Here is a 25,846-nt window from a genome sequence, read left to right on the forward strand (position 1 = left end):
ATATATATATATATATATATATATATATATATATATAGATCTGCTATTTTCACTTGTTTGGGTCCCGGGCAAACATCTAATTTCTCTTTTGGGTCTTCAGCTAAAAAGTTTGGGAACCACTGCTCTAGATCCATTATGAGGAAGAACCATTCACTTAATAAAATGGTTCTTTGGTAAGTGATGGTTCTTTGTTGTACTATAGCCTTTTAAAGAACCATTTCAGAACCTTTAATTTCATGTGTGCACGTGAGTGGAGGAGTGGTTCATTTTGTACATAATGTACATTATATATTGCATTTGGCGGCATATCATATCGATGTTTCAAGCTCATGGTGCGGCACTGAGTGCCGCGCCATGAGCTTGTAGATCTGCTATTTTTTGAAAAATTGTGGAAAATTTGTGCAAATCTTTGAATATATATATATGTATGTATATATATATATATATATATATATATATATATATATATATATATATATATATATATATATATATATATATATATATATGTATATATATATATATGTATATATATATGTATATATATATTTTTTTTAAGCAAACATTTGTAACTCAAATCTTTGCTTCTCGGAATTCTACAAATGTCTTCTAAATCCTAACGTTGCTATACTTTTCCATGTCAAGGATCACCCAAAATGATATATATTTGGCTGCGGAACCCCCATCCCAAAATATGTTGTTCCAGGGACCCCCCAGAAGCACAGATCAGAGTTAAAAATGATCGTCTTAACACATATCTAGCTTGTAGATCTGCTATTTTTTGAATAGCCAAAGAAATCTTAAAATGACACAGATGCGTTCCTGGTCTTAATGGGTTAACCCCATAGAGTTAAAAATAAGGTTAACCCTGATGGTTCTCATGGGAGCCATGCTATTCAATATTGATAGGAATTTGGTTTTGAAGCCAAGCCATGATTCGTCTACCTGTGTACTGCTGAGTTTATCGGACCAGCCCAGTCTCTCCAGTCCGTGATCAAAGGCCTCCCTAGAGTAGCCTAGGTTTTAAGGGATCTAAATACGACTGTTTTGTGACAACCGGCCTTAGGTTTTTGTTTTTACGGGTATAAAAGATCAAATAATGATCACTTAGCCCGCATACAATAATCCCACTCTTGGAGATTTTGGACCCGTCCGATGAGATCTATGGTGGTTTTAGTAAAATCACACACCCTTGTAGGTTGAGTAATTAGCTGACGGAGGCCGTGCAGATCACAAAACCTACAGAAGGATTTGAAGACGGATGCTTCTTTCCGGAGCATGTCCTTGTTCCAATCTCCAATAAGAATTGTCTCAGCACTGTCCTCCTTGGCTAAGCACCCCTCAAGTATTTCTGATTTGGGCCAGTTTGAGTGTAGGCCCAGCAAAGACTGTTCACATTCAGATGAACAATATGCAGACCATTGGCATCAAAGGTAGTGTCCATGTTTTCAATGGGATTTCGATTGTGCAGGGGATTCGGTGGCATAACTACAATTAACAGTTCTCAAAGACTTATTTTTAAAATAATTGATTGTTCTTTGTTTTATAAATGTATTGAACAATTGTTTTCATTTACACAGAACGGATGGTTTCTATGGAAGATGCTTCTTTGTTGCAGAATCTATTCTAGAATGTATGCTTTCACACTGGTTCAAATCATTGGGTCCGGGGACCAAAAAGGGTCCAGATTAACCCTTATCCATTTGTACACTCTCAGACTAAGAGAAACACTGAGGATTTTACTGAGGATCCTTGAAATTGAAAAGATTGTGAAATGTGAACCCCTGCTGTGTGTCTCTGACACCAAAACACAATCATCCTCAAATCAGTGTAAATGTTGAGGAGACTGTTGGTAATGTTTGATTGGTTCCCATAATGCAGGGGTCGGCAACCTTTTTGACATGAAGTGTCATGTTTTTTCTTGATAGTCAATCAACATTAAATGTAATTATGACAGCACATCAAAATAAAATATGTCCAACAGATATTTTCTTTCACATCAGGACATTGTAATGAGCATCAGACTCCCTCCCCAGTTAGAGTTTAGAGTTTGAATGAGTGAATGAATGTAGAATTATGTGCAGGATGTAATTTGCATACAGATGTGAAGGGACTTAATTTCATTGACTACATTACATTTTTTATATTTTATCTTAAAAGAAAAAGCCTCAAGTGTGCCAGTGATCACCCTCCCCTGTGCCAAAGGTGGCACCCGTGCCTAAGGTTGCCAAGCCCTGACATAATGCATCACTCCATTCTGTGGTTCAAATCTAGTACACATAAAACAGTAAGAGTAGATGTAGTTTTCTATAAGTCCACACGATGGAGGTAAATAACCATTCAGTTTAATATTTTGGGTTAATTGATCATATCCTGCTCTCATGTTTGCTGCCCATTTTAAGCAGGACAATATTGTATTTTCATTGTTGTCAACATGGGGAAAAGCTCATTATATTTTTCACTTATTGTGAATATCTTCAGAATCACATCTTTGCGAAAAAAAATATTCCATGTCTGTTTTTTATGTTATTATTATTTTATTTATGAACATTACTTGTTCATAAATGTTCACTACTTGAAGATGGTAGACATAACAGTATATGTACAAAGAAGCCTCTGTGAAATTGTATTTTATTGATTTTTTTTAATTAAGGAAAAAAATAAAGTAATTGAAAAAACATGACCCCTCACATATTAGGATGGCAGTATAAGTCACCAGAACCTTAAGGATGGGTGTTTTCGATGAATCTATCATGGTTAAAATGGAGTTTGAAGTTACAATGGGTTTGTTTAGGAAGGGGGGCGTGTTTGACAAAATGAATATCAAATATCTAAATACTGAATCAAGCAACTAGAAAACGGTCTGGGGTGTTCACAGAAGCGTGAGTAGACGAAAGTGAAATATCCCTTTAAGTTACTGAAAGTTATTTTCTTTTTGATGAAGATGGAAGATGACACAAATAAATGAGCAGACCAAATTGGAACCGGAATACTATAACATTGAAGCTAATGAATGGGTTCTCTTTCCTGATTGGCAGAAATGTGGCCACCCACCTGAAAATACTCAATAGCAATGATTATGATCAGAATATAGTGCTTTAGCCTTTGAACGAAACACTTTTAACATTACTTTAAGGGATAATTGTGTTTGGTTAATTAAATATTCCAGGACAATAAAGTTTCAGCATTGGCTCAGATACTACGAATACAGTTTGCTGTAGTAATAGTACACTATTTACCTTTTTTTATCCATCATGGAACCGAAATGTGGAATCAATGAATAAAATCATAATGATACCCATCCATACAAATCATCGACTAACACTGGATTGCTGTGAAAAAGAACTCTTGCTGGGAGAGAGAGAGAGAGAGAGAGAGAGAGAGAGAGAGAGAGAGACACAGAGAGAGAGACAGAGAGACTGGCTGATAAGTTCACAGTGGAACTGATTCTATTTTCTCTGTCTGTTGACTTTAGCAAGAAGTCCTATAGCCTTTATGTGGTAAGATGATACTTCACTGAGATTCCAACCGAACACAAACCTTTTTTTGGCTTGCTGATACAAAGGAAGATTGGAGGACAAAAGTAATTCATACTGCCACCAAAGAGTTCTGAGTTCTGAACATCGGCCTCCACCCAATAAACTGCTCAATGAATCTGCCTAGCAACTGCCACGGCTCGCTCGAGCCAACATCTCTTCAAAACTATCGCCTGCTGTTACTGCTGGCAGAAAGAAGCCTTGGGTAGAATGTGGAAACAACTAAGACAAACAATAAACTAAGACTTATGAACATGTGAGCCGGTGGAAAATGTGATTGTGCTTTGTGTTTTTGGTTTATTATGTGATTTTGTGTTATATTTTCTATGGTTAATATTTTTTCAGTGAGATAATTGTTTTCCGAGTGATATATGCTTTGAGTTTTGTTATATTTACTTTTGCTATGATTTATTTCTGAGTGTGTTGAGTTGCATGTTTTTATATTTCTTTCCACTGACCTGCACTAACCCTATGGGCTGAATGATAAGGACCTGCACCTGATTCTGGGTGTGGCAGCCTGATTAAGAGACTTATATAATATGAGACAGAAGAAATATTTAGAGGAAGTGAGCAACTGAGAGAGGGAGAGGTTGCTGTGGGAGATGAAGGAAGCCAAGCGCTGCGGCCTGGCCTTTTCTTTTCTTTGGTTTTTGCCTTTTCTTTGTAACTATTTGACAATTTTCTATAGTTTAGTTTGTTGATTACTTTTGATGCAGTAATGGTCTTATTTTTGCTGGGCACTATAGATAGACAGAGTCATCCAGTATGTTTATACTTAAAGCCTACCCTCTTTTAACCTGGTGTCTCTATTTTGGGCCTGTCATTACAGTCAGTCAGTCAATGAAATAGATTTTATTTATTTTATTTTTAATAGTGAAACTAGCCATCTATAATCTCACAATGCGTTGCATGTTGAACATTCTTTAGAGTATAAAATAGGGCTTCAGTGAAGACAGAAGTACAATCCAGGTTAGTGTTATGAGATACTGGGCACTCACCACAAAAGTCTGATGGAGAAATAAGCCAGTGAATGCTGGAGTCAATGTGACACTGCTATCCATTCAAATGACTAGAAAAAAGCACCCCAACCAACTCCCCCACCTCCACAACTCCCCATACCCCCCAACCACCAGCTCACACCCCAAAGCCCCCAACCAACCTCCATACCCTCATACCCCCAAGTCCCTCAAGTCCATACCCCCCCCCACTCCCATAGCATCCACTCCCTTACACCCCAACCCCCCTGCCTCCATAACCCCCACTCCCATAACCCCCACATTGTCATAACCCCCAAGCCGCCCCACACACCACCATCTTCCATGCAGTTACTACCTGTAAGCCCCCAGCCGCTTCAGATGTGGAATCTGAAGCTGCTCGGTTTCCAGTGCAGCTCTGTTGATATGAATGTGCTCTCTCTAGCTGCCTGTAGATGGCGCATGTACACACAGTGGAGCCAGCCGCCTACTGGCCAAAATGTGGGCAACAATCTTACCTTTATTCAAAGTAAAACAAAAAGTGATGATAGTTGAAAGGATGAAAGCTAGCCTATTGAATGTCCCAACACTTGACTTCCATTTGTACAACGTTTGAGACAATAAACACTACTGGTGTGCCGTGAGGAGTCGAATTAAGATGCACTGAGTGAGAAGGTAATGATCCTACCTAACTGGAGCAGCAGCAAAAGCAGTAGCAGGGCTCATGTGTATTTATAATCATTTATACAGTTTACAGTAAAGACAGTGTCATGTATTTAAATGGATTTAACAGCTTTCACTAAACCACGCAACTCATCTTTCACATTTTACTTGAAGCTCTCACTAGAGCTACTTTAAAGGTTCCGTCTGGCACCCCATATTGACCTTTTGGTATCTTTCCACAAACTTAGTCCATTATGATCTCTTTATTCAGCAGGGAGAAATGATGGATGCAGACATTTCAGCACTAAAAACATTCTTCTGTATGCTGCTCTCTCTCAGTCAGTTTCAATTCTTCTACAGCAATCAAAAATGACTATTTGTTATGCATTGTTCAAATTAAACACGAAGTAACAGTTCCTTATTATGTACTTTACTTTACTTTACTAAGTCTTACTTAGTTTTTGAAGCATTCTCTCATCAATAGCATAACATAAAAACACTTGTTATCTTTTATATATTTAGTATGGCAGAGTATACGCAATTAACTTTCAAATAACTTTACAGCATTTTTTTTTTTTAATAGTGTTTATGCAATTATCTTAAATGACAATCTGATTGTTTGAGAGCTGTGGTATGATGATGAGCATATATCACAGCTATGAAGTGTAATGTGTACACTTCTATATCGCTGAACCACTCAGAAGAAAGACGGTTTACACTTGATGTTAATGTTGTTGTTAAATGTATTATAATAAAACGTTTGCAGAGAGAAGCTGTTTGATGTGTTTGACAAGGTGATGAGAGTCACAACACTGTGGTTGCACAGAGACACTTCAGTCCTCTGTGGTGGATTCATCTTTTCACTGTATTGTCCCACTCTGGTGTGTCTGTATGCTAGTAGCAAGGATGGATTACTGAACAGGCCTACCAAGCCCAGGCCCAGGAGCCCAAGATCCCAGGGACCCAAGAGAGCATAAGTGGCTGTTATTATCTACGCCAGGCCGAAGTTAAGGGGAGATCATGTTTACCTGACTTCTGCTTTCGTGAGCATTGGTCATATCCTCTGTCTTGACCTACCGTACAGTATGTCCAGATTAACGTTTCACCGAGTTACTGTTTCTCTAGCCTTCAAAAGAATAATAATCAAATAATAAATATAGCTCATTTTGTCACTGACACTTGTATGCAATGTATTTAGTTCAGTTCACATTTCAGCATAATCAATCATGTTGATTAAATTACGTTATTCATAAAATTATGATCCTCATCATTAACGGTATTAGATCTGCAACTCTGTGAATGTGTGTGCGACTCTGCGTGTCCGCTTCACACACATCATGTTATGTTTCCAATTATAATAGCTTTTCATACATGATATCACTTTTCCAGACGTGTACTTTAGAATGTCTTTCCAGTGGTAACCTATTTATCATTGATATATAATCTCTTACACAGAAAAAGCGTTGTGTTCAATCAGCCCCTATGATCATGTATGTGTACTGTGAGTGTGATTCCTGTCTTCTTGGTATAGAGCTTCCTCACTTCTGAACACATCGTCAGAGCCCTATTATGTCTCTCCATGCTGCATTTCATAGACCTAGTTGCTTATTTCTGTGTGTGTGTGTGTGTGTGTGTGTGTGTGTGTGTGTGTGTGTGTGTGTGTGTGTGTGTGTGTGTGTGTGTGTGTGTGTGTGTGTGTGTGTGTGTGTGTGTGTGTGTGTGGCCAGCTATCTAAGTGTGGTGCGTATGGCGAGGCTCCCCCTTTTGGGCGGGGGCGCGGGCGGGGACTTCTTTCTTCTACAATAGAAGAGTTAAGACGTCACATTCTAATACAACCAAAATACCCAATCTCGGCACTGACCACAGTGGCGCACCTCGCTAATCATTAGACTCCCAACCCACTACCACTGGGAGTGTGGGATCGACTCCCGCTTGGGATAAACTTTTTCAGTCATCCGCGGACAACTTTATAGTTTTGGACCATGACGGAGGCGCGCCGACTCAGCAGACCTTGAGGCTGAGGAGTTGCGCCCGAGCACCTCCAGGTGCGAGTGCCCGCAACGACCAGCCGATGGTCTGCTAGTCGACTAAGCTCCGTCCGAGTTATATACCGATAGGGACAGAATCGTAAATAATATTGGTGGGGACTGCGTTTGCCCCACTCACTGTGTTTGCCCCAACTGCCACTCAAAGTGACTACTGGGCAATCACAGTGCGTCTTTCCCGGGACTTAACCAGCTCTCAACTTCCGGTACACAAACGCACCACATTCCCAAAGCTGGCGTGTGTGTGTGTGTGTGTGTGTGTGTGTGTGTGTGTGTGTGTGTGTGTGTGTGTGTGTGTGTGTGTGTGTGTGTGTGTGTGTGTGTGTGTGTGTGTGTGTGTGTGTGTGTGTGTGTGTGTGTGAAAAAAGTAACAAACCCGAAAAGAAAAACGCAAATTAGCGTTAACTGAAGACAGAATTACATCCAGGTTAGTGTTATTGTGAGATACTGGGCATACAATACAAAAGTTTGATGATGACGCCTCCATACCCTCATACCCCCAAGTTCCTCAAGTCCATTGCGCATAGTGGCTATAGCATAGTTTTTCCATTGTCCTAAAGATTTACATTTTGATTGGGTGGGCAGGACACACGTTTGGATGGGCTCTGTGCTGCTAGAGCTAGAGCTTGTAGATCCGTTATTTTTGACAAGCGACACTGTCACTGCAGATTATAAAATGAGGTTGGTTAGAAAATGTAGAACAAAAGATACCACAAGGATTCGGCAGTGATGTCACCTTCTTGTGTGAGGGCTTCGGCTAAAGCATAGACCGTAAAACGCACACTTCCTATTGTTTGTGATGTCATTGTACTATCCTTGGTATCAACATCAGCTGGTTGGGGGAGGCTGGCATGTCGGCTGAACCTACACAGTGTAACTGTTTCTCAGCATCGGGACCCTTACTGGTGTGTACAAATGGAACCAAATGGACCCGTACAAGTCCATCTGGTTCCATTTGTACACTCTCAGGGTTACATTAACACTGAGGACTTTACAGTGTATAGATTGTGGTCCCAAACATTGTACAGTGGGTGACCATTGACTTTGTCGCTTTTCATAAGAGAATCACTTCACTCATTTGCCTCACCCGCTTTGCAGTAAATTTAAGTTCCAAATACTACCACAAGGTGCCGCTTTGGAGTCACTTTTTTTGTGACAGAGAGACAGACAGACAGACATACATACATACATACAGACAGACAGACAGACAGACAGACAGACAGACAGACAGATAGATGTCTTATATTAATAATAATAATAATAATAATAATAATAATAACTAGCAATAATTACGTGTGCTTAGAGCGTTTAAATTGGGTTTTCTGTTCAGCGTCGGGCAGTCAGGAACGCATCTCTGTCATTTTAGAAATGTTCAGACACACATTGGTTTCTGTCTGTCTGTCTGTCTGTCTGTCTGTCTGTCTGTCTGTCTGTCTGTCTGTCTGTCTGTCTGTCTCAAAAGTCCGTAGAGAGAGAGAGAGAGACAGACAGACAGACGTCTTATGTTTTTTTTTCTCGCATCAATTTCTGTATAGTATCATTCTACCTCTTTCCTCTGTAAATGAAATAGTCTAGTTAGTGTAGCGGTTAAAACTGATATCGCGTGATTTTACGACCCGGGTTCGAATCCCACGCTATAAGCATGCTGATCTGCTATTTTTACTTTTACTTCTACTCCACTACATCTCAGAGGAAAATATTGTACTTTTACTCCACTACCATTATTTGAACGCTTTAGTTACTAGTTACTTTGCAGATATAAATCATTACATTATAAAACATACATTATTTGCCCTATTTCACATAGTCTATTTGAAAATGGCCGATCTACAAGCTCACAACGCATTGCGACGCATTGTGAGCTTGTAGATCAGCTATTTTCAAATATTTCAGTACTTTAAGTATATTTGCCAATACTTTTGTACTTTTACTTTGATTGAACTCAAGTAACATTTTGAGTTCATCCATGACCGTAACAGACGACCGTCATGTGATCCATGGCCAACAGCGAGGCGTTTGTTTTCATTCTTATAAAACCGCGTGGCTCATTTATATGCACGTGAAAGTAACTAAGCGGAAAGTAACTAAGTACATTTACTCCATGTCCACTTGTTGCTGACGGTGCGTGGTAGTGTAGGAGCAGCGCTGTAAAAGCCCCAAGCGTCATCGGTGCAGGAAAGATGCGTATTTGGTTGTACACACGGAGACGCAAGGGTGGCGTTTTCAGTCGGAATTCAAATCATGATGCAACACTTTGTGAGCTTTTATGGGATTGATTGATTGATTGATTGATGTTCTTTATTTAGTAAGACATGAGAACAGTACATGGCAGTACATAACAGTACATGGAAGTACAAATTCGCAATACAAGGTCTACTAAACTGGATAGCTCAGTTAAGCACGTAGCTTGTTTAAGATGAGATCCCCATGCACACAAATCATGTTGACATATAAGAGACAGACAGATATACACACTACTATACAGAATGTCATACAATCAGTTTACAGGTTACTGGTATGAAGTATGAAGGGTGAAAAATATGTACACTGTTGTACAACAAAGTAGAATTCATTTGTGAAGAAAGAAAAACCCATTAACAGTTGAAAATAGCCTACACCCTACACCATTTCTGCCCATCCCTCTAACTTCATGTAGGCGCATTAAAAATATCAAAATTGGCCGCTCTGAATTTGTATCTGAACAAATACTTTGATAGAAGAGATAGGCCTACAGAGGTACTGTAGGGGGGAGGGGGAACCTGATAGCAGAGTTCCTCACTTGGCTTATTTGGAATAGGCTGCATACATTAACATAACCGGTTTGGCAAGAGACTGGGCCAGTGTTGTAGGCTAGTGCTAATTTTGGAAGTGGGGGAGCGCGGTTCTTGAGCGGATTGGAGTTTTTTTTGTTACTTTATTTCGGTTTTAGGGTTAAGCTCTGATCCACCCGTCCCCCCCTCCCACGAAAGCCCCCCGACCCCCCGCACGCAACCACTCCGCCGCGCTGCGCCAGGCCGCGCTGCGCTAAAACGCACTGTCTGTGCCTGTGGTGGCCAACTGAAAGCTATAATAACATAGTAGTATGACAAGGGTGCCATTATATTCAATGATATTCAATTGTTTTGTGGAAAACACATGGCTCATCATGCTTAATTAAAGAGAGACTCACTTGCCTTTTCTAAGTGCTTTTCATTGTTTGGACAGAAGAAATTGTAAACATTTAGCCAATATTCGATCATCATTAAATAACAGACAGTGAACTGGTAAACTGGTGACAGCATGTCATGGATAGCACATTAATTCTTAAACAATATTGAGGAGGAAATAATTATAAACGAGGAAATAAAATAAAACAAACCAAAAAGACGCCAATAACCCCTGTCTTATAAAAACTGCCAAAGTGGCTCGGGGTTATCTGACATGACAGGCTGTGCCACTTTGGTTTTTGTGCTTTCTGCCGTGCGATGTGCTCGCAGCCAAGTCTTGACATAAGGCTCTGGATTCCAGGACCTGAGCGGAGGTCCATGCTGTCTAATAAACATCAGAGCCGACACACGTTCTGTATGCAGTCGCGAACGGAGTGATGTTATTATGAGGTTCAATGTTCATCAAACTAAAGAGAGAGAGAGAGAGAGAGAGAGCAGTGTCCCATAAAGTAGTAGTGGAAATAGCCGATCTACAAGCTCACAAAGTGTTGCACCATGATGCTTTGCGAGCTTGTAGATCTGCTATGTTTTAAAATAAAAGTCTGTCTGTTGGTTTTATGAATATTAATCCATTATACATACATTATATATATATAACGCACTGGCCAATACAAACTAATAGAAGAGAATGAATAATTTGTATGCTCATCGCGTGGGATTCGAACACGGGTCGAAAAATCACCGGACATCAGTTTTAACCGCTACACTAGCTGGGCTGTTTCATTTATAGATGAAAATGTTGGAATATTACTACACAACAATTGATGCGAGAAAAAAAAACATATAAGACGTCTGTCTGTCTGTCTCTCTCTCTCTCTCCACAGACTTTTGAGACAGACAGACAGAAACCAATGTGTGTCTGAACATTTCTAAAATGACAGAGATGCGTTCCTGACTGCCCGACGCTGAACAGAAAACCCAATCTATTGGCAAGAGAAAAAAATACGTTTATTTTCCCGTCTCGTTTTATCAATTAAGACGTTAAAATTAAACTAATGTTAAGCGCAGCATCATGCTATCTAACTTTATTTGCTTAATATTTTGCTTAATATAAATGTCACATCTTGTACTGTAAGCAACATACAGGATCTTTCTCTGTCTTTCTAGGAAAAACAGTGCCTAAAAACCCCAAAACAAACAATTTTGCTATTCAAATGAGCTATTGGCATGATAAAACATACGTTTACATTTTCCAAAGCAAGTGTCAAAACATAATACAAAAGTGTAAAGTAATGTATGTACAGTTTGGAGAGGATATACAGTAACTAGTAACAAATATATTCTTGCTGTCTGCTGTGGGCTGTAGGCAGTAGACCGCTGCTGCCCCTAGTGGCACAGAGTGGAAATCATACATGCCCTGCATGAAACGCATGAGAAGAATGAAAAAAAACGACAAAGTCAATGGTCACCCACTGTATATACTAATACTACTAATATAACAGGATATCTTTATGCATTGTTAAGAACACAAGGACTGCAAAGTGTTTTAAACAATATGTGTTTATTGAAACTGGTTTGGCTTGTTTCACCTCCTATAAGAAGGAGGCTGCAGGGGGAGAGGGAGGGGTTAGTTTGGCTTGAGGCCAAGTAACAACACCAAGGGAGAAGTACCAGGGCCTTTTGCCTGTTTCAGTCTCTTAAGTTCTTGGTTTGTTGTATTTCTTAGTTTAGTTTAGTGTTTATTTCTATTCCCTATTTTCTTGTTAACTTTGTTTGGCCAGTCTTTTTATTAAGTTATTGTCTCTGCCTAGGCTACACTGTAGATAAGCTGCTGTGACTGTGTGTCAGCAGGGGTCCACATTTGGTCTACCTGCACAGCCCTTGTGACCTTTGGTGAGAAATCCAGACTTTGGAACCATAGGGCCCTGAACTAAGTAATTAAGGTGTTGTGAACGGGAATGTGTTGACCATATATGGAGTGTCAGCTACCTGTACAAAGAGGCGGATCAACTATGAAACAGAAACTAAAGTAAGTAGACACACAGAGCCATTTTTAACACGAGGACACAACAACAGTCTCGACATTAACACGACACAACAAAGAAAATAAAGGACCCAAGCTTACAGATTAATGTAAGGTAAGATGTTTTATTATACAACAACAACCACTTGGTTGTTGTTGGTTCACACAAAAAAAACTTTTTAATACACACTCAGAGTTCCACTTTATTACCCTCCCCCACTCTTCCTCTCGATCTCACGCTCTCTCTCCCGCTCTCTCTCTCTCTCTCTCTCTCTCTCTCTCTCTCTCTCTCTCTCTCTCTCTCTCTCTCTCTCTCTCTCTCTCTCTCTCTCTCTCCATTGTATTCACAATTATGTAGAAGACAGAACAGAACATGTTGACCATTATGAATGTTTATCTAATGCTATAAGTGACATGTACTAGCCTGCCCTGTAGTTGCCTACATACAGTAGGCTATGTCATTTAGATCAAGACATGATGATATGACCATCTTGGAGTTTTTTCAAAATAGTCTTTGCATTTTCTCCCTTTTTGGTCCATACATCTACAACATACATACATGCTATGTAATTACAACTGACTGTCACTCCACAAAACAAGAGTCTAGAACCTCGTGTCACCGCCTTGGATCAAGACCGTAATCGGTCATAAATAATGATTTTCAAAATAGTTTTTGCATTTTTTCCGTGTACATCTACAAAAACATTCAGATTTCAAATATAAAGTGCTTACCCCATGGCCACGGATGTTACAATAATGTACGGGTTCTCAGAAGTACCCGCATCTTCCTTATTATTCAATGAAAAGCATTTAAATCCGATCGATGGCCATTTTCTCATAGAGTTATAATGCATCAGAGTGCAATATACCTCCCAACCAATAGGGTTGTGCAGTTGAAAGGATACGAAGAAAATGGCCACCGATCGGATTAAAATGCTTTTTATTGAACAATACGGAAGATACGGGTACCTCTAAGAGCCCGTATATAATTATAACATCCGTGGCCATGAGGTAAGCACTTTATATTTGAAATCAGAACATTTATGTAGATGTACGGACCAAAAAGGGAGAACGTGCAAAGACTATTTAGAGCAAAATTCAAGACTGTCTTGTATCAAGTTCACGCCTCACCAGGCTTTCCACAGCTCTCGTTGAAAGTTTTCATTGTGAATGAACCAGTGTGATCCGGTCTAGAGCCCGCCTATTGTAGCCTCTAATTTACACTCACACATACATGCACACACTGTTTCCGTATCCGCTCTAGACCCAGACTGGATCAGCAACATGATCCTAGTCTACCCTTCTGCAGTTTACTGGAAATCACCAGTGGTGGAAAGTAACTGAGTACATTTACTCAAGTACGTGTACTTAAATACATTTTTAGGTACTTTTACTTTACTGGAGTATTTGCATTTGTCAATACTTGTAATTCTATTCCACTACATCTCAGAGGCAAATGTACTTTTAACTCCACTATTTGAAAACTACTAGTTACTAGTCACTTTGTAGATTTTGATTATTATTACAAAACACACACTTAGCCCTATGTATAATTCGGCTATTTGAAAATAGCCGATCTACAAGCTCACAACATGTCGAGCTTGTAGATCTGCTATTTTTGAAATATTTGTATACATTTTAGACATGAAAACTTGTGAAATGGGACATTCTGCGTATTGAGCATTTTTATTTTTGGTACATTTTGATGCCAATACTTTTGTACTTTTAGGCCTACTCAAGTACATTTTGATTACCGGACTTTTACTTGTCACAGTGTTTTACATTGCAGTATTTAGTAAAGTAAAAGAATTTAGTACTTTGCCTACCACTGGAAATCACATTACTTCTGGGGAAGTTGCATGGGGTGACGTTTTCTTTATGGTATTATGTCAGTCCTTTTGTATTTGTGAATGCAGTATTCCATTTTTCATTTTATTTTTATTCTAAAATGGACAGTTTTACTGTCAATATATCATTTTATCATAAAAATATAATGTCTCTTTTGAAAGTGTTGAAAAAGTCAACATCTTAAAACTGAATAGAAACCCACACGTTTTGTAGTGAATAAAACATTATTCTAAACATGGTAGAGTATGTTAATGATACAATAATACAACATCCACGTCCATCCACCGCTGTAGTTTGAGTTATTTTATACATAAATAAAGTAAAGTAATATAGTAACAACAGCATGGTTGTTTGATTTAGATCCCGTGGTCTGGTAGGACACCTATTGGTTGACTAGAGGTACAGCATGTTGTCTATTATAGCCGATATGTTGGTGCTATGGCCTCATACCAGGTTTAGATTTAATGTTTGTATAATCTCTGTACATCAATCTCATTTTGGGAATACAGAGTGAGATTACAAATATTGTTTGTATGAACACTGTTATAGACAGGTATTGTCTTCAACCATAAATTAATTAGTCAATGTGTATGTGTGTGTGTGCGTGTGCGTGTGCGTGTGCGTGTGCGTACGGTGTTGACAGACAGTGTTAACTATTAAGTTGAGGACCACTGAAGTCATGGATCATGAAAATTCTGATGACAAGAATGGCAGGTTGGACACAATTATATATATATATATTTTTTAGTTTAACATTGAATAATCAGAACACCGGTAATGATAATAATGATAATAAAAACAGATACAATGTTATTCACAGCATCATCCCTCTGAGTAAAACATTGAATAATCATAAACAGTGGTACTGATAATAATGATTATAATGATGATGATGATGATGATGAAAACATAAACAATGTTATTCACAGCATCATCCAGGAGACTGAAGGACAGAGAACAGAGATGTCTGCCAGCAGTGATGTTGTTGTGAAGAGTGAACCGTCTATGGCTCCACATGATAACTTCAACACAGTCACCAGGATCCCAGAAAACAGGTTGGACCACAACATGTTCAGGGTTTATTTCTTTTACTTTATTCCATTTCCCACATAATGCACTTCTTCAATATCATCGCTGTTGGGTTTAAACCTTGTATGTTTTGGGGCGGTCATAGCTGAATGGATAGAGAGCCTGCCTGGGAAACAGAAGGTCCCATTCGAGCCCCGGCAATCTGTCGAGGTGTCCCTGAGACACTGAACCCCTAACTGGTGACTGATATTGTTCATCGAATGTGTCAAGGGGACCTGTTTTTTCCAGTTATTTTCTTATTGGGAGAAGAAGAGGAGTACACAACATCCAAGATGTACTATAAAGGGTCCCATAAATCCACCAAAAAAACACAATGGTGCAAAAAGACTCCCATATGTACAGGGTTAGGGTTATCTATAGAAGACAAGCTATACAAACTAGCTTTGCAAATTCACAATAGGCACAACCTGAACGGGCTGTTGTAGAATACTTTGAAAGATCAGGAATGTAAACATGGAGTGAAACATAGACTGTCGACATACAGGGCAGCACAGCCTTTAAGAGATACACATGTTTATACAGGGCAAAGAGAAAACTTTAAAAACATAGAAACGAGCTGAGATCTACTCTTTCATTTAAGCCATGGGGCTCCATTGTATTGTGTCCATGAAAAGTGACAGGTCAATGGATCAGCCTGGAAACTTGTAGTAACATCTGGTAACATCTAGTTGTGTAGGCAAATGGATCATCTAGATCATCATCATCATCATCATTGTTATTGTTGATGTTTTGGTTGACATACATGTATGCTTTGTTTCAGTGAGGTTCACTTTGCAAAACCAGAGAGAGCGTCCCCTGCACCTAGCTGTCTGTCTATGAGAAGTGACACGTCCATGGGTCATCCTATTAACTTTAAATCTGTAATGTAAGTTAAACCATTACTGTTTCTGTTAAAGTACTACACCATTCATACATGTCATTGTCTATTCACAGGTTCAGCCATATATTGTACTATATTTTTATTGTACTTGTCTGACATGAATTGCTTCCTGTCAAACAGAAACATAAGTGATTACATCAGCAAGTGCAAACCTATTTCAACCTCTAATATTAATGACTGAGACTAACAACTGTCAATCCCATAGCTCAATGGTCACTCCCTGTTCCACATGAAGCTGAGACACTAGAGGGCAGTGTTACTCAAAACAAAAATACCATCTTTGGTCATACATACTGGTGGACACAGCTTTACAAGCAAACATAGCTAAGTTAACATTTGTAAACATTTGTTTACGTTGCAACGCAACATGCAGGAGTTTAAATCCCATAGCCCCAGCCCCCGGGGGACTGATTGGCTGAAGAAGCAATAGGAAATACATCAGCATATGTAGAGGAAAGCCTTCCTGTGTATTAGAGCTCTCTCTGTGTGTGTGTGTGTGTGTGTGTGTGTGTGTGTGTGTGTGTGTGTGTGTGTGTGTGTGTGTGTGTGTGTGTGTGTGTGTGTGTGTGTGTGTGTGTGTGTGTGTGTGTGTGTGTGTGTGTGTGTGTGTGTGTGTGTGTGTGTGTGTGCGTGCGTGTGTGTGTGTGTGTCACACACAGGATGAAGCAGGGTAGAGGGGTGTCTCCTGCTCTCAGTACTGTGTCCATGAAAAGTGACTGGTCCATGGATCACCCTGGTAACTTTAAAAGAGAACTAACTACTCCTGACTCAGGGTGAGAATGAACAAACATACTTTGCAGTCATAGAAACTAGATAATAAATAATAATACTATGAATAATAGTTATTGTTGATGTTTTGGTTACCAGCATACATTTCTGCTTTGTTTCAGTGTGGGACCGTCCCCTGCACCTAGCTGTCTGTCTATGAGAAGTGACTGGTCCATGGATCACCCTGGTAACTTTAAAAGAGAAATCACTACTCCAGACTTAGGGTGAGAATGAACAAAAATGCTTCACACTTATAGAAACTAAATGGTTGTCTAATGCCTGCACAACTACATATTAATCACATAATAATATTGATAATAATTTCTGCTTTGTTTCAGTGTGGGAGCGTCCCCCGCACCTAGCTGTCTGTCTATGAGGAGTGACAAGTCCATGGGTCAGCCTATTAACTTTAGAGAATGCCTAAAGTAAGTTACACCATTACTATGTTTCTGTTAAAGGACTATACCACCATTAATACATGTCATTCTCTATTCACAGGTTCAGCCATTTATTGTACATCAAACCTTCCCATTGATGCCTTAATTTTAGATGTCATGTTTGTTTACCTTTTCTACAAAGCCATTACGTTATCTTACCTGACAATTTTAACCACTAATATTGATGACTGACATCTGTCAACCCCATAGCTCAATGATCAATCCCTATTCCACATGAAGCTGATACTAGAGGACAGTATTACTTTTTGTAGAATGTCATACAAAGATGTTTTACAAACAAACGCAATCAAACAATCTCTCGAACACTTCTCTCCCCTCTCTCAGTGAGTGCAGCTCCAGTCTGTTGACCTCAGACTACGTCAGGTGCAGTTTGTGTTCTTCCATTCTGACAAATCCTGTCTCCATTCCCTGTGGACACAGTTACTGCGAGCATTGCATCAATATTCACTGGTCCCAGCCAGGCCCTACAGGAGACTATGTGTGCCTACTGTGTAACAAGAGTTACCCAACCCGTCCTGGACTCTCTGTTAACGTAGCCTTGAACTGGATGCTGCAGGTTCATCAGCAGAAAGGCTTTAGTCCAGCCTGTCCCACTCTGCCACAGGCTGGACCTGGAGATGTAGCTTGTGATATCTGCTCCAGCCTCAAGCTCAGAGCCGTCAAGACCTGTGTGACATGTAGCGCCTCCTACTGTGAGAAGCATGTCAGGCATCACTACACTGCTCCAGCACTGCAGAAACACACCCTGGTCCAGGTCAATGAAGACACAAGACTCTCACAGTGGGAGGAGAACTCTGGGAGAATGGAGGACATCAAAGAGGTGAAAGTAATGTTTGTACACACCTGTGGGGTTATTAGGGCTTTAATGTGTGCTGTGTAACAGCTTCTCTTTTGCTTTGAAACATAATTATGAAACTGGTTAGAATGTAGAGCTACACAGGAAAAAAAAGTGCTAACTGGAGACGAAAATTATCTTTAGCGGTATGCCATAGAAGAACTATTTCAGACAAAGTTCATTAAATAACCATTTATTTAAATGGTTATAGTTAGTTCCCATCACCACTTAAACCCTATATACCGCTCTTTTTTCCCAGAACTACAAGCTCACAACACGTTGCATTGTGACTTGTTGTGAGCTTGTAGATCTGCTATTTATGACGAATGTTCACCTACTGTATTAAGACATGCCTAAAATTGGAATGCTAGGGTTTAAGTGGTTAAAGGTGCCATCAAAAATGGTTATTTGACAAATCATGATGTTTCTCTTCTCTAGAACCATAAGAGGAACACAAAGAACCTTTCACTAAATAAAATGTTTCTTTAGGAGGTGATGGTTCTTCGTGGAACCATATGTTCTTTTAAAGAACCATTATGTGTCTGTGTGTACTGTATTTAGTCTATATTTGCAATCAAATCCATGTCTGTCAAATTTAGATCAAATGCATAACTAAATAAGCTTGTGATCATTATTCTTAAAAGGAATCGTTTGTGGATGGTGAGTCTGAAGAGCATCAGGAGGTTGCATGTAAGAGGAGGAAGATGGATGTTATAAATGAAGATGAGATGTTCCAGCATGGCAGTCTGGAGCATTCTGACTTAAAGAATGTCTCCACACATCTACAACCTGAACAAGAGAAAGGTGACCTCATAAAACTTTCTGATGTGAAAGATCACCTGATGTCTATACAGACGTTAAAAAAAACATATTTTTCTTACCAAAACCCTCCATGTTCCCTGCCAACTGGAAGTTTTTGTTTGTTTGTTTGTTTGTTTGTTTCACCCGTTTGTACAACAAACGAAGGGTGGGTGTAAAAAGTATTGAAATTGGTCCGTGGTTCGTTTTCCTTTTAATCTTTTGCCGATACAAAAAGTTGAAACCCCTGATAATGTCATCACAATCCAAAAAGTGTCTAGTTCTTTTTCAAAAGAGAAAAGTATCAAGTTCAAGCAACGTCTGATTCCGTCTCTCAACACAGCAGAGTGTTATTGGAGGGTTATGACAGTATTGGCGCGTTCGGGAAAAGAAATTGCAGGACAGCTGTCCAGTAGGCTACTCGATTATTGTGGGGAGTTCCATTTGATGTTATCGATTAACCAAGCGTGTTGTTCAGCTTCAGGGATTACAATCCTGTGTGTGTGTGTGTGTGTGTGTGTGTGTGTGTGTGTGTGTGTGTGTGTGTGTGTGTGTGTGTGTGTGCGCTCACTTGCGCACCCACGGAAGTTGACACGGAACCAGTAGATTATCAACACAGTATTATGGTAATAGTAAAGGCTGGGACAGTGTGTTGTAACAGTTGTTTTATGGTCGTTTGAATTATAGTTTATATTTGGGAATCAACGGGACGTGACAATCTCAAAGACACCTGACTTAATATTTTGAGAAAATTGAAGGCAAAAATGAGAATTAATTAATACGAATTTTGTGCGCACGCGCGCATGTGGCCCGTACAGCATCGGCCAGGCTCAGTCAAAATTGGATTCCATCCTATGCAGCTGTTTTCGGAGAATTGATGTAATGTGACATTATAAGCAAGGAAAGCTGAAAAATCGAACTCCTTTATCTACCTCATTCCCTCAACGCGACTGTTATAGGACTTATAAACTGAGCAAGTCTGCACCATTGTAAGTCAATAAAGTATGTAATAGCAAGGAAGAGTCACTGTTTACAAGCTCCATCACAAACACTGTGATCCACGTCAATCTGTATCATTAGTATGTAGTCTCTGACCCAAAACATGGCCCCCGCTTCCATGTGGTACATGTTGACGCCCCCTTTTGGGTTTTTTGCCAGGCCCTATAGACGAATCCACAGAGCACTGCGCCTGTAGCTGCGGTGTCGTGGTGCGGAGAGGCACCCGCTTGACACCGCAGTTATGATCGCCACTCTGTGGATTCGTCTATAGGCCGGGGAAGATATTAAACTTTTAGTTCATCAGGCAGAGGCTCTGAGCCACTACTGCTACACAAAGATGATCTTTCTTAAGCATACCTTTGAGTTGTTTTTATGAAAGTGTGGTCTTTTTCTGTTCTTTTTTTTAAACTAGATTCAAGCAAAAGGCAAAAGTAATTTCATTCGTTAATGTATGCCTCTGTGGAGAAAGTTGGAGCCACCATGCTGATTGAATGTTTATCTGCTTCATAGATCTCAAAAATGTAAGTGCATCTGAGATGGAGGGGGCGACGTCAGCAACACTACGACAAAGCCTCGTCGACAAAGTAATACGAATGCAAAGCCAGTTCCTCCATGGTAAGATTATATATAACGTTACTGTGATACCACAAATTATAACAGTTGGTTTTGGCAGAGGCTTTACTTCCACCTTAAATAATACTCATTCTGTAAGAGTGTTTTGGATAAAACTCTCCTTCAAATGATGTATTTGCTGTTTTGTCACTGGAGGTGTTTTCAGAGTCACACAGTATCTTGTGCTTAGCTTGTATGGTTAGCATGCTAGTGTTGTAACTAGTAGGGATACTAAAGTTGTAGTAAAACAAAACAGTGCCATGTATTGGCTTGATGAAAATTGAATTTAAGGTCAGCACAAACAAAAAATGTGCAGTCACAAAGCTTTGGAAAACACCATTTGAAAACAGTATCATCTTAAACGTGCCAGACTCACGTTTGTTTGTTTGCCACTTCTTTCTCCCCCCTCCGATCTTCCAGAATGTGTTTTTATTCATTGAATAAATAAAGAACTGATTAGAACTAGAGTAATTTCCTATGATAACTCATGGTATCCCAGGTAAAAAAGTAGTATACTTTATTATATGCAAAATATAATATAAGTGTACTAATATTATTAAAAGTATACTTTGGATTTTTGTACTTAAAAGCATATTAAAAATAAACTTATACAAAGTATACTTAAAAAAAGATGTAATTAAGTTCAACTTCAATGTACTAAAAATAATTATACTAATTATGGAATACTTGAAATGTATTTTTAATGTATTTATCCAAAGTGTACTTTATGCAAAGTATTAATTAAATGTAAGCACACTTTTTAAAAGTACACTAAATTGAAACTGCTTAATAGTGTACTTTTAGTGTACTTAAGAAAAGTGTATTTATAGTAAAGTCATTTGTAATACACTGTTAGTCTAATATAGTGTACTATAATTGCACTCCATTGCAAATGTATTTTAATGTACTAAAAAGAAGTGTAATTTAATGTAAGTATATTAAAAAGTTGTATATCAGTGTACTTTGAGATAGTATATTAAATTACTAATACCTATAAGTGAGCTTTTAGTGTACTTAAGAAGAATACATTTATTTTCAGTCATTTGTAATACACTGTCAGTATACTTTGTTTAAGTGTACTTTAATTGCACTCCATTAGAAATGTATTTAATATACTTAAAATAAGTGTACTTTAATGTAAGAACATTGAAAGTTGTATGCCAGAGTACTTTGAAAAAGTATAATAAACTACTAATGCTTATAAGTGTGCTTTTAGTATACTTAACATAAGTACATTTATTTTTCAGACATTTGTAATACACTGTTAGCATACTTTATTTTAGTGTACTTTAATTGCACTCAATTAGAAATGTATTTAAATATACTTAAAATAACTGTACTTTAATGTTAGTATATTAAAATGATATGCCAGTGTACTTTGAAAAAGTATACTAACTTATGAATACTTATATTAGGAATTAAGTGTAGTTTAAGAATGTTATAATACACTATTTCTATGCTTCATTAAAGTATACTTTAATTTAACTTCATTATATGTTTATTTAATTGTAATAATACAAAATGCACTATAATAATTTTAAGTTGTATTTTAGTGCACTTTTAAAAATTATACCAAATTGCAAATACCTATTGTGTTAATTTAGTGCACTTATGAAAAGTACACTTATTTTCACGCCTTGTGTAACATACTATAAGTATGCTTTATGAAAGTGCCCTTTAATTTTACTCAGTTAGAAATGTACTTAAGTATGCTTATTTTAATGTAAGGTCATTTTAAAATTAGCTTTAGTGTAGTTAAAAAGTATGATTATTTGCAAATCCTTTTTAATATACTATTAATATGCTTTATTAAAGTGTAGAATAATTTAAATACATTCGTCTCATCAATCCTGAGACTGCATGCTGCACTGGCTTCCCTGTGATTGGTCAGAGTCACAGGGTTACCTTTCAGCAGAGCCATTGGCTCTGCCTTTCAAATTTGCAGTCATGTGATTATGACATAATCAACTGTTCCGTTTTTGTCACCATCTTGTCACTTGTCACAAAATAGTACATCCATACTAAAAATATACTTTAATACATTTTAAATAAACTAAATGGGACACTTAAAAAGTACATTTGAAAAGTATTATTAATATGATACAAGTGTTTTAATAATACACTTTTACACTACTGATAATGTACTGTAATTCCATTTAAAGTAGATTTACAGCACACTAATGATATAACTCTGTGGATTCGTCTATAGGCCGGGGGAGATATTAGACTTTTAGGTTATCAGGCAGAGGCTCTGAGCCACTACTGCTACACAAAGATGATCTCTCTTAAGCATGCCTTTGAGTTGTTTTTATGAAAGTGTGGTCTTTTTCTGTTCTTTTTTTAAACTAGATTCAAGCAAAAGGCAAAAGTAATTTCATTCATTAATGTATGCCTCTGTGGAGAAAGTTCGAGCAACCATGCTGATTGAATGTTTATCTGCTTCATAGATCTCAAATATAGGAGTGAATCTGGGATGGAACATGTGAAGTCAGCAAAACGACTACGAAGCCTCAGCCACGGTAAGATTATATATAACCTTACTGTGATACCACAAATTATAACAGTTGTTTTTGGCAGATGCTTTACTTCCACCTTACATAATACTCATTCTGTAAGAGTATTTTGGATTAAACTCTCCTTCAAATTATGTATTTTCTCTTTTGTCACTGGAGTTTTTTTCAGAGTCACACAGTATCTTGTGCTTAGCTTGTATGGTTAGCATGCTAGTGTTGTAACTTGTAGGGATACTAAAGTTGTTGTAAAACAAAACAGTGACATTTATTGGCTTGATGGAAATTGAATTTAAAGTCAGCACAAACAAAAAGTGTGCAGTCACAAAGCTTTGGAAAACACCATTTGAAAACAGTATCATCCTAAACGTGCCAGACTCATGTTTGTTTGTTTCCCACTTCTTTCTCCACCCTCTGATCTTCCAGAATGTGTTTTCATTCATTAAGAACTGATTGGAACTAGAGTCATTTCCTATGATAACTCATACTCATACATGAGTGAATCTGACATTGAGCGGTTGATGTCAGCAATACCACGACTAGAAATGTTTTGCTGTTTTGTCACTGGAGGTGTTTTCAGAGTCACACAGTATCTTCATACTAAAGTTGTACAACAAAAAAGGTTTACAAAGCAAAGATTAAAACAATACAGTGCCATTTATTTGCTTGATGGAAATTGAATTAAAGGTCAGCACAAACAAAAAGTGTGCAGTCACAAAACTCCAGGTACTTGGAGATCTAACACCATTTGAAAACTGTATCATCCTAAACGTGCCAGACTCATGTTTGTTTGTTTCCCCCTTCTTTCTCCACCCTCCGATCTTCCAGAATACAACAAATTTATTAAGGTAGGTTTGGCTTTTATTCTCCTTCCTGGTTACTAGCATGCTTTTGTCATTGTCAGGTATGTTGGCCTAATATTCAGCGTTTTCAGATTGTGTTACTAATCCAAAACATTGGTCAATGCCCAGCCAAAATGCAACCATACTGACTCTAGCATTGCTCTTTCAGCAACTGGGACAACAGCATTCACTGGCCAAGCAGCCCCTGGGAGCCAAGGCAGCAGTGACACTTCCTCAGGTAAATAATGCTGCCAGATGATTGGTCAGAGTTGCATATCAAAAGTGTCTGTTGATTTTGTGTGCAATCCTGACAGCTTTTTTCTGCTTTGTTTAGTTTCAGAGTCAGATGAACTAGACCTGCCCATGTTGTACACAGACCTGGGGGTCCCAGTCCCACTATCTGCAACGCCAGACGATTTCTGGAGCATCCACAACAGCTTTTACCAAAAGATACAGAGCAGTTCAATCTGAGGACCACAGGACAGGACTTTACTTTGTACATAGACACTAAAAAATACCTAAAAGGTCCTCATGCACCTTTCCTGACTTCTACGAGGAATATTCAAATTTCAAGGACTTTACCCACCACCGTCCATGCCATGCCAATGCCATGACCTTCTTGCGTTTGCTGTCGGAGCCTCTCGGTAGCAGGCCGATTACTTTCCTTGCGTCCATCACCTTTACCCAAAGTCATCATTGTCTTCATGTTTTGGTGCTGTCTTTTGGCAGTTCCCAGGTTTTCTTTTACAGTGAATTGTAACAAGATTACGATCACCTGTTTATGCTATGCTCAATCATGCTATAACATTTTGATTCATACATGTGTTTTTACAGTGCACAATAGCAACCTTACATATAGTAGTTTCCTATGTTCTATTCCTACTTTGATTAACACACATATTAAGGTGAGAAAGGACCAGTAGTGCTCCAGTGATTGTGAGAAGAATAAACTGTTCCGTTAATTGTTAATCTCAGTTTGAAAACTCTGAATAATGTAACATACTGTCACAACAATGTCTGACTATCAAGAACTTAATGGTTCTAGAATCAACCCTTTAGTACTTAAACCCACTTCATTAACTGGTTTCTCCCAGGGCTCCTTGTTCCCTCAACACCAAATCTCTTAATCAATAATGGCTCACAACGCATCGCAATGTGTCGCGTTGTGCGCGTATTGCCTATTAAGATATGCCCAAAATTGGGATGCTAGGTGGTTAACGGTGCCTCAAAGAACCATCAGAAATGATTCCTCTTGGTAAAATGTTTGGTTCTAGAACTGTTCTCTACATCACTGTTTCCCAAACCCATGTTTGGGTCACAGACCAATTAATATAGTTTGTGAGTAAATATCCCCCTTTTGTTTTCGTTTCCTACATATATATATATATATATATATATATATATATATATATATATATATATATATATATACCCGAAGCATCCTATGACCCCAGGCTACAACACTGATGATATGTCCCAGGTGCATCCATGTGATGTTTTTTCGTTATAGTTATTCTATTTATAGTGGCTCATAGGAATTTATAGACTACGTGACAACCAGGAATAGATTGGTGAACACCGGAGAGACGGGTGACAGCCGGAATGTAGACGGCATCCGGGAGCAGTTTGGGTTGGCGCCCCAGTCTGTGTCTTCCGTGAGGAAGAAGCCCAACAAATCCACGGTGAGGCCTTTAGGAGGACCATTCAAGCAAGACGCAAAGGGAGCCTGCAGTACCACCACGGGCCAAGACACCATCACACCAGAATGAAATGTTTGGAGCGGGGGAGTCTGGTGCAACGCTCAGGTCCTGGACCTGGTG

At 38.7% G+C, this 25,846-nt stretch overlaps 1 protein-coding gene across 1 annotated transcript; it reads left to right on the top strand.

Moving 5' to 3' along the window:
* Nucleotides 1–12,397: 12,397 nt before the first annotated feature.
* Nucleotides 12,398–25,391, top strand: LOC311041317 (uncharacterized protein). Its single transcript, XM_084086218.1, has 15 exons — nt 12,398–12,497; nt 13,652–13,745; nt 14,883–14,949; nt 15,165–15,290; nt 16,085–16,189; nt 16,864–16,977; nt 17,095–17,196; nt 17,311–17,397; nt 17,755–18,256; nt 18,910–19,069; nt 20,573–20,677; nt 23,122–23,193; nt 24,013–24,032; nt 24,196–24,264; nt 24,361–25,391. Coding segments are annotated over exons 2-15 (1,551 nt in total). The 5' UTR covers nt 12,398–12,497; nt 13,652–13,744; the 3' UTR covers nt 24,382–25,391.
* The last annotated feature ends 455 nt before the right edge of the window (nt 25,392–25,846 follow it).

This window comes from Gymnoscopelus microlampas (assembly GCF_963454915.1).
Source record: "Gymnoscopelus microlampas genome assembly, contig: SCAFFOLD_105, whole genome shotgun sequence".
Lineage (NCBI taxonomy): Eukaryota > Metazoa > Chordata > Actinopteri > Myctophiformes > Myctophidae > Gymnoscopelus > Gymnoscopelus microlampas.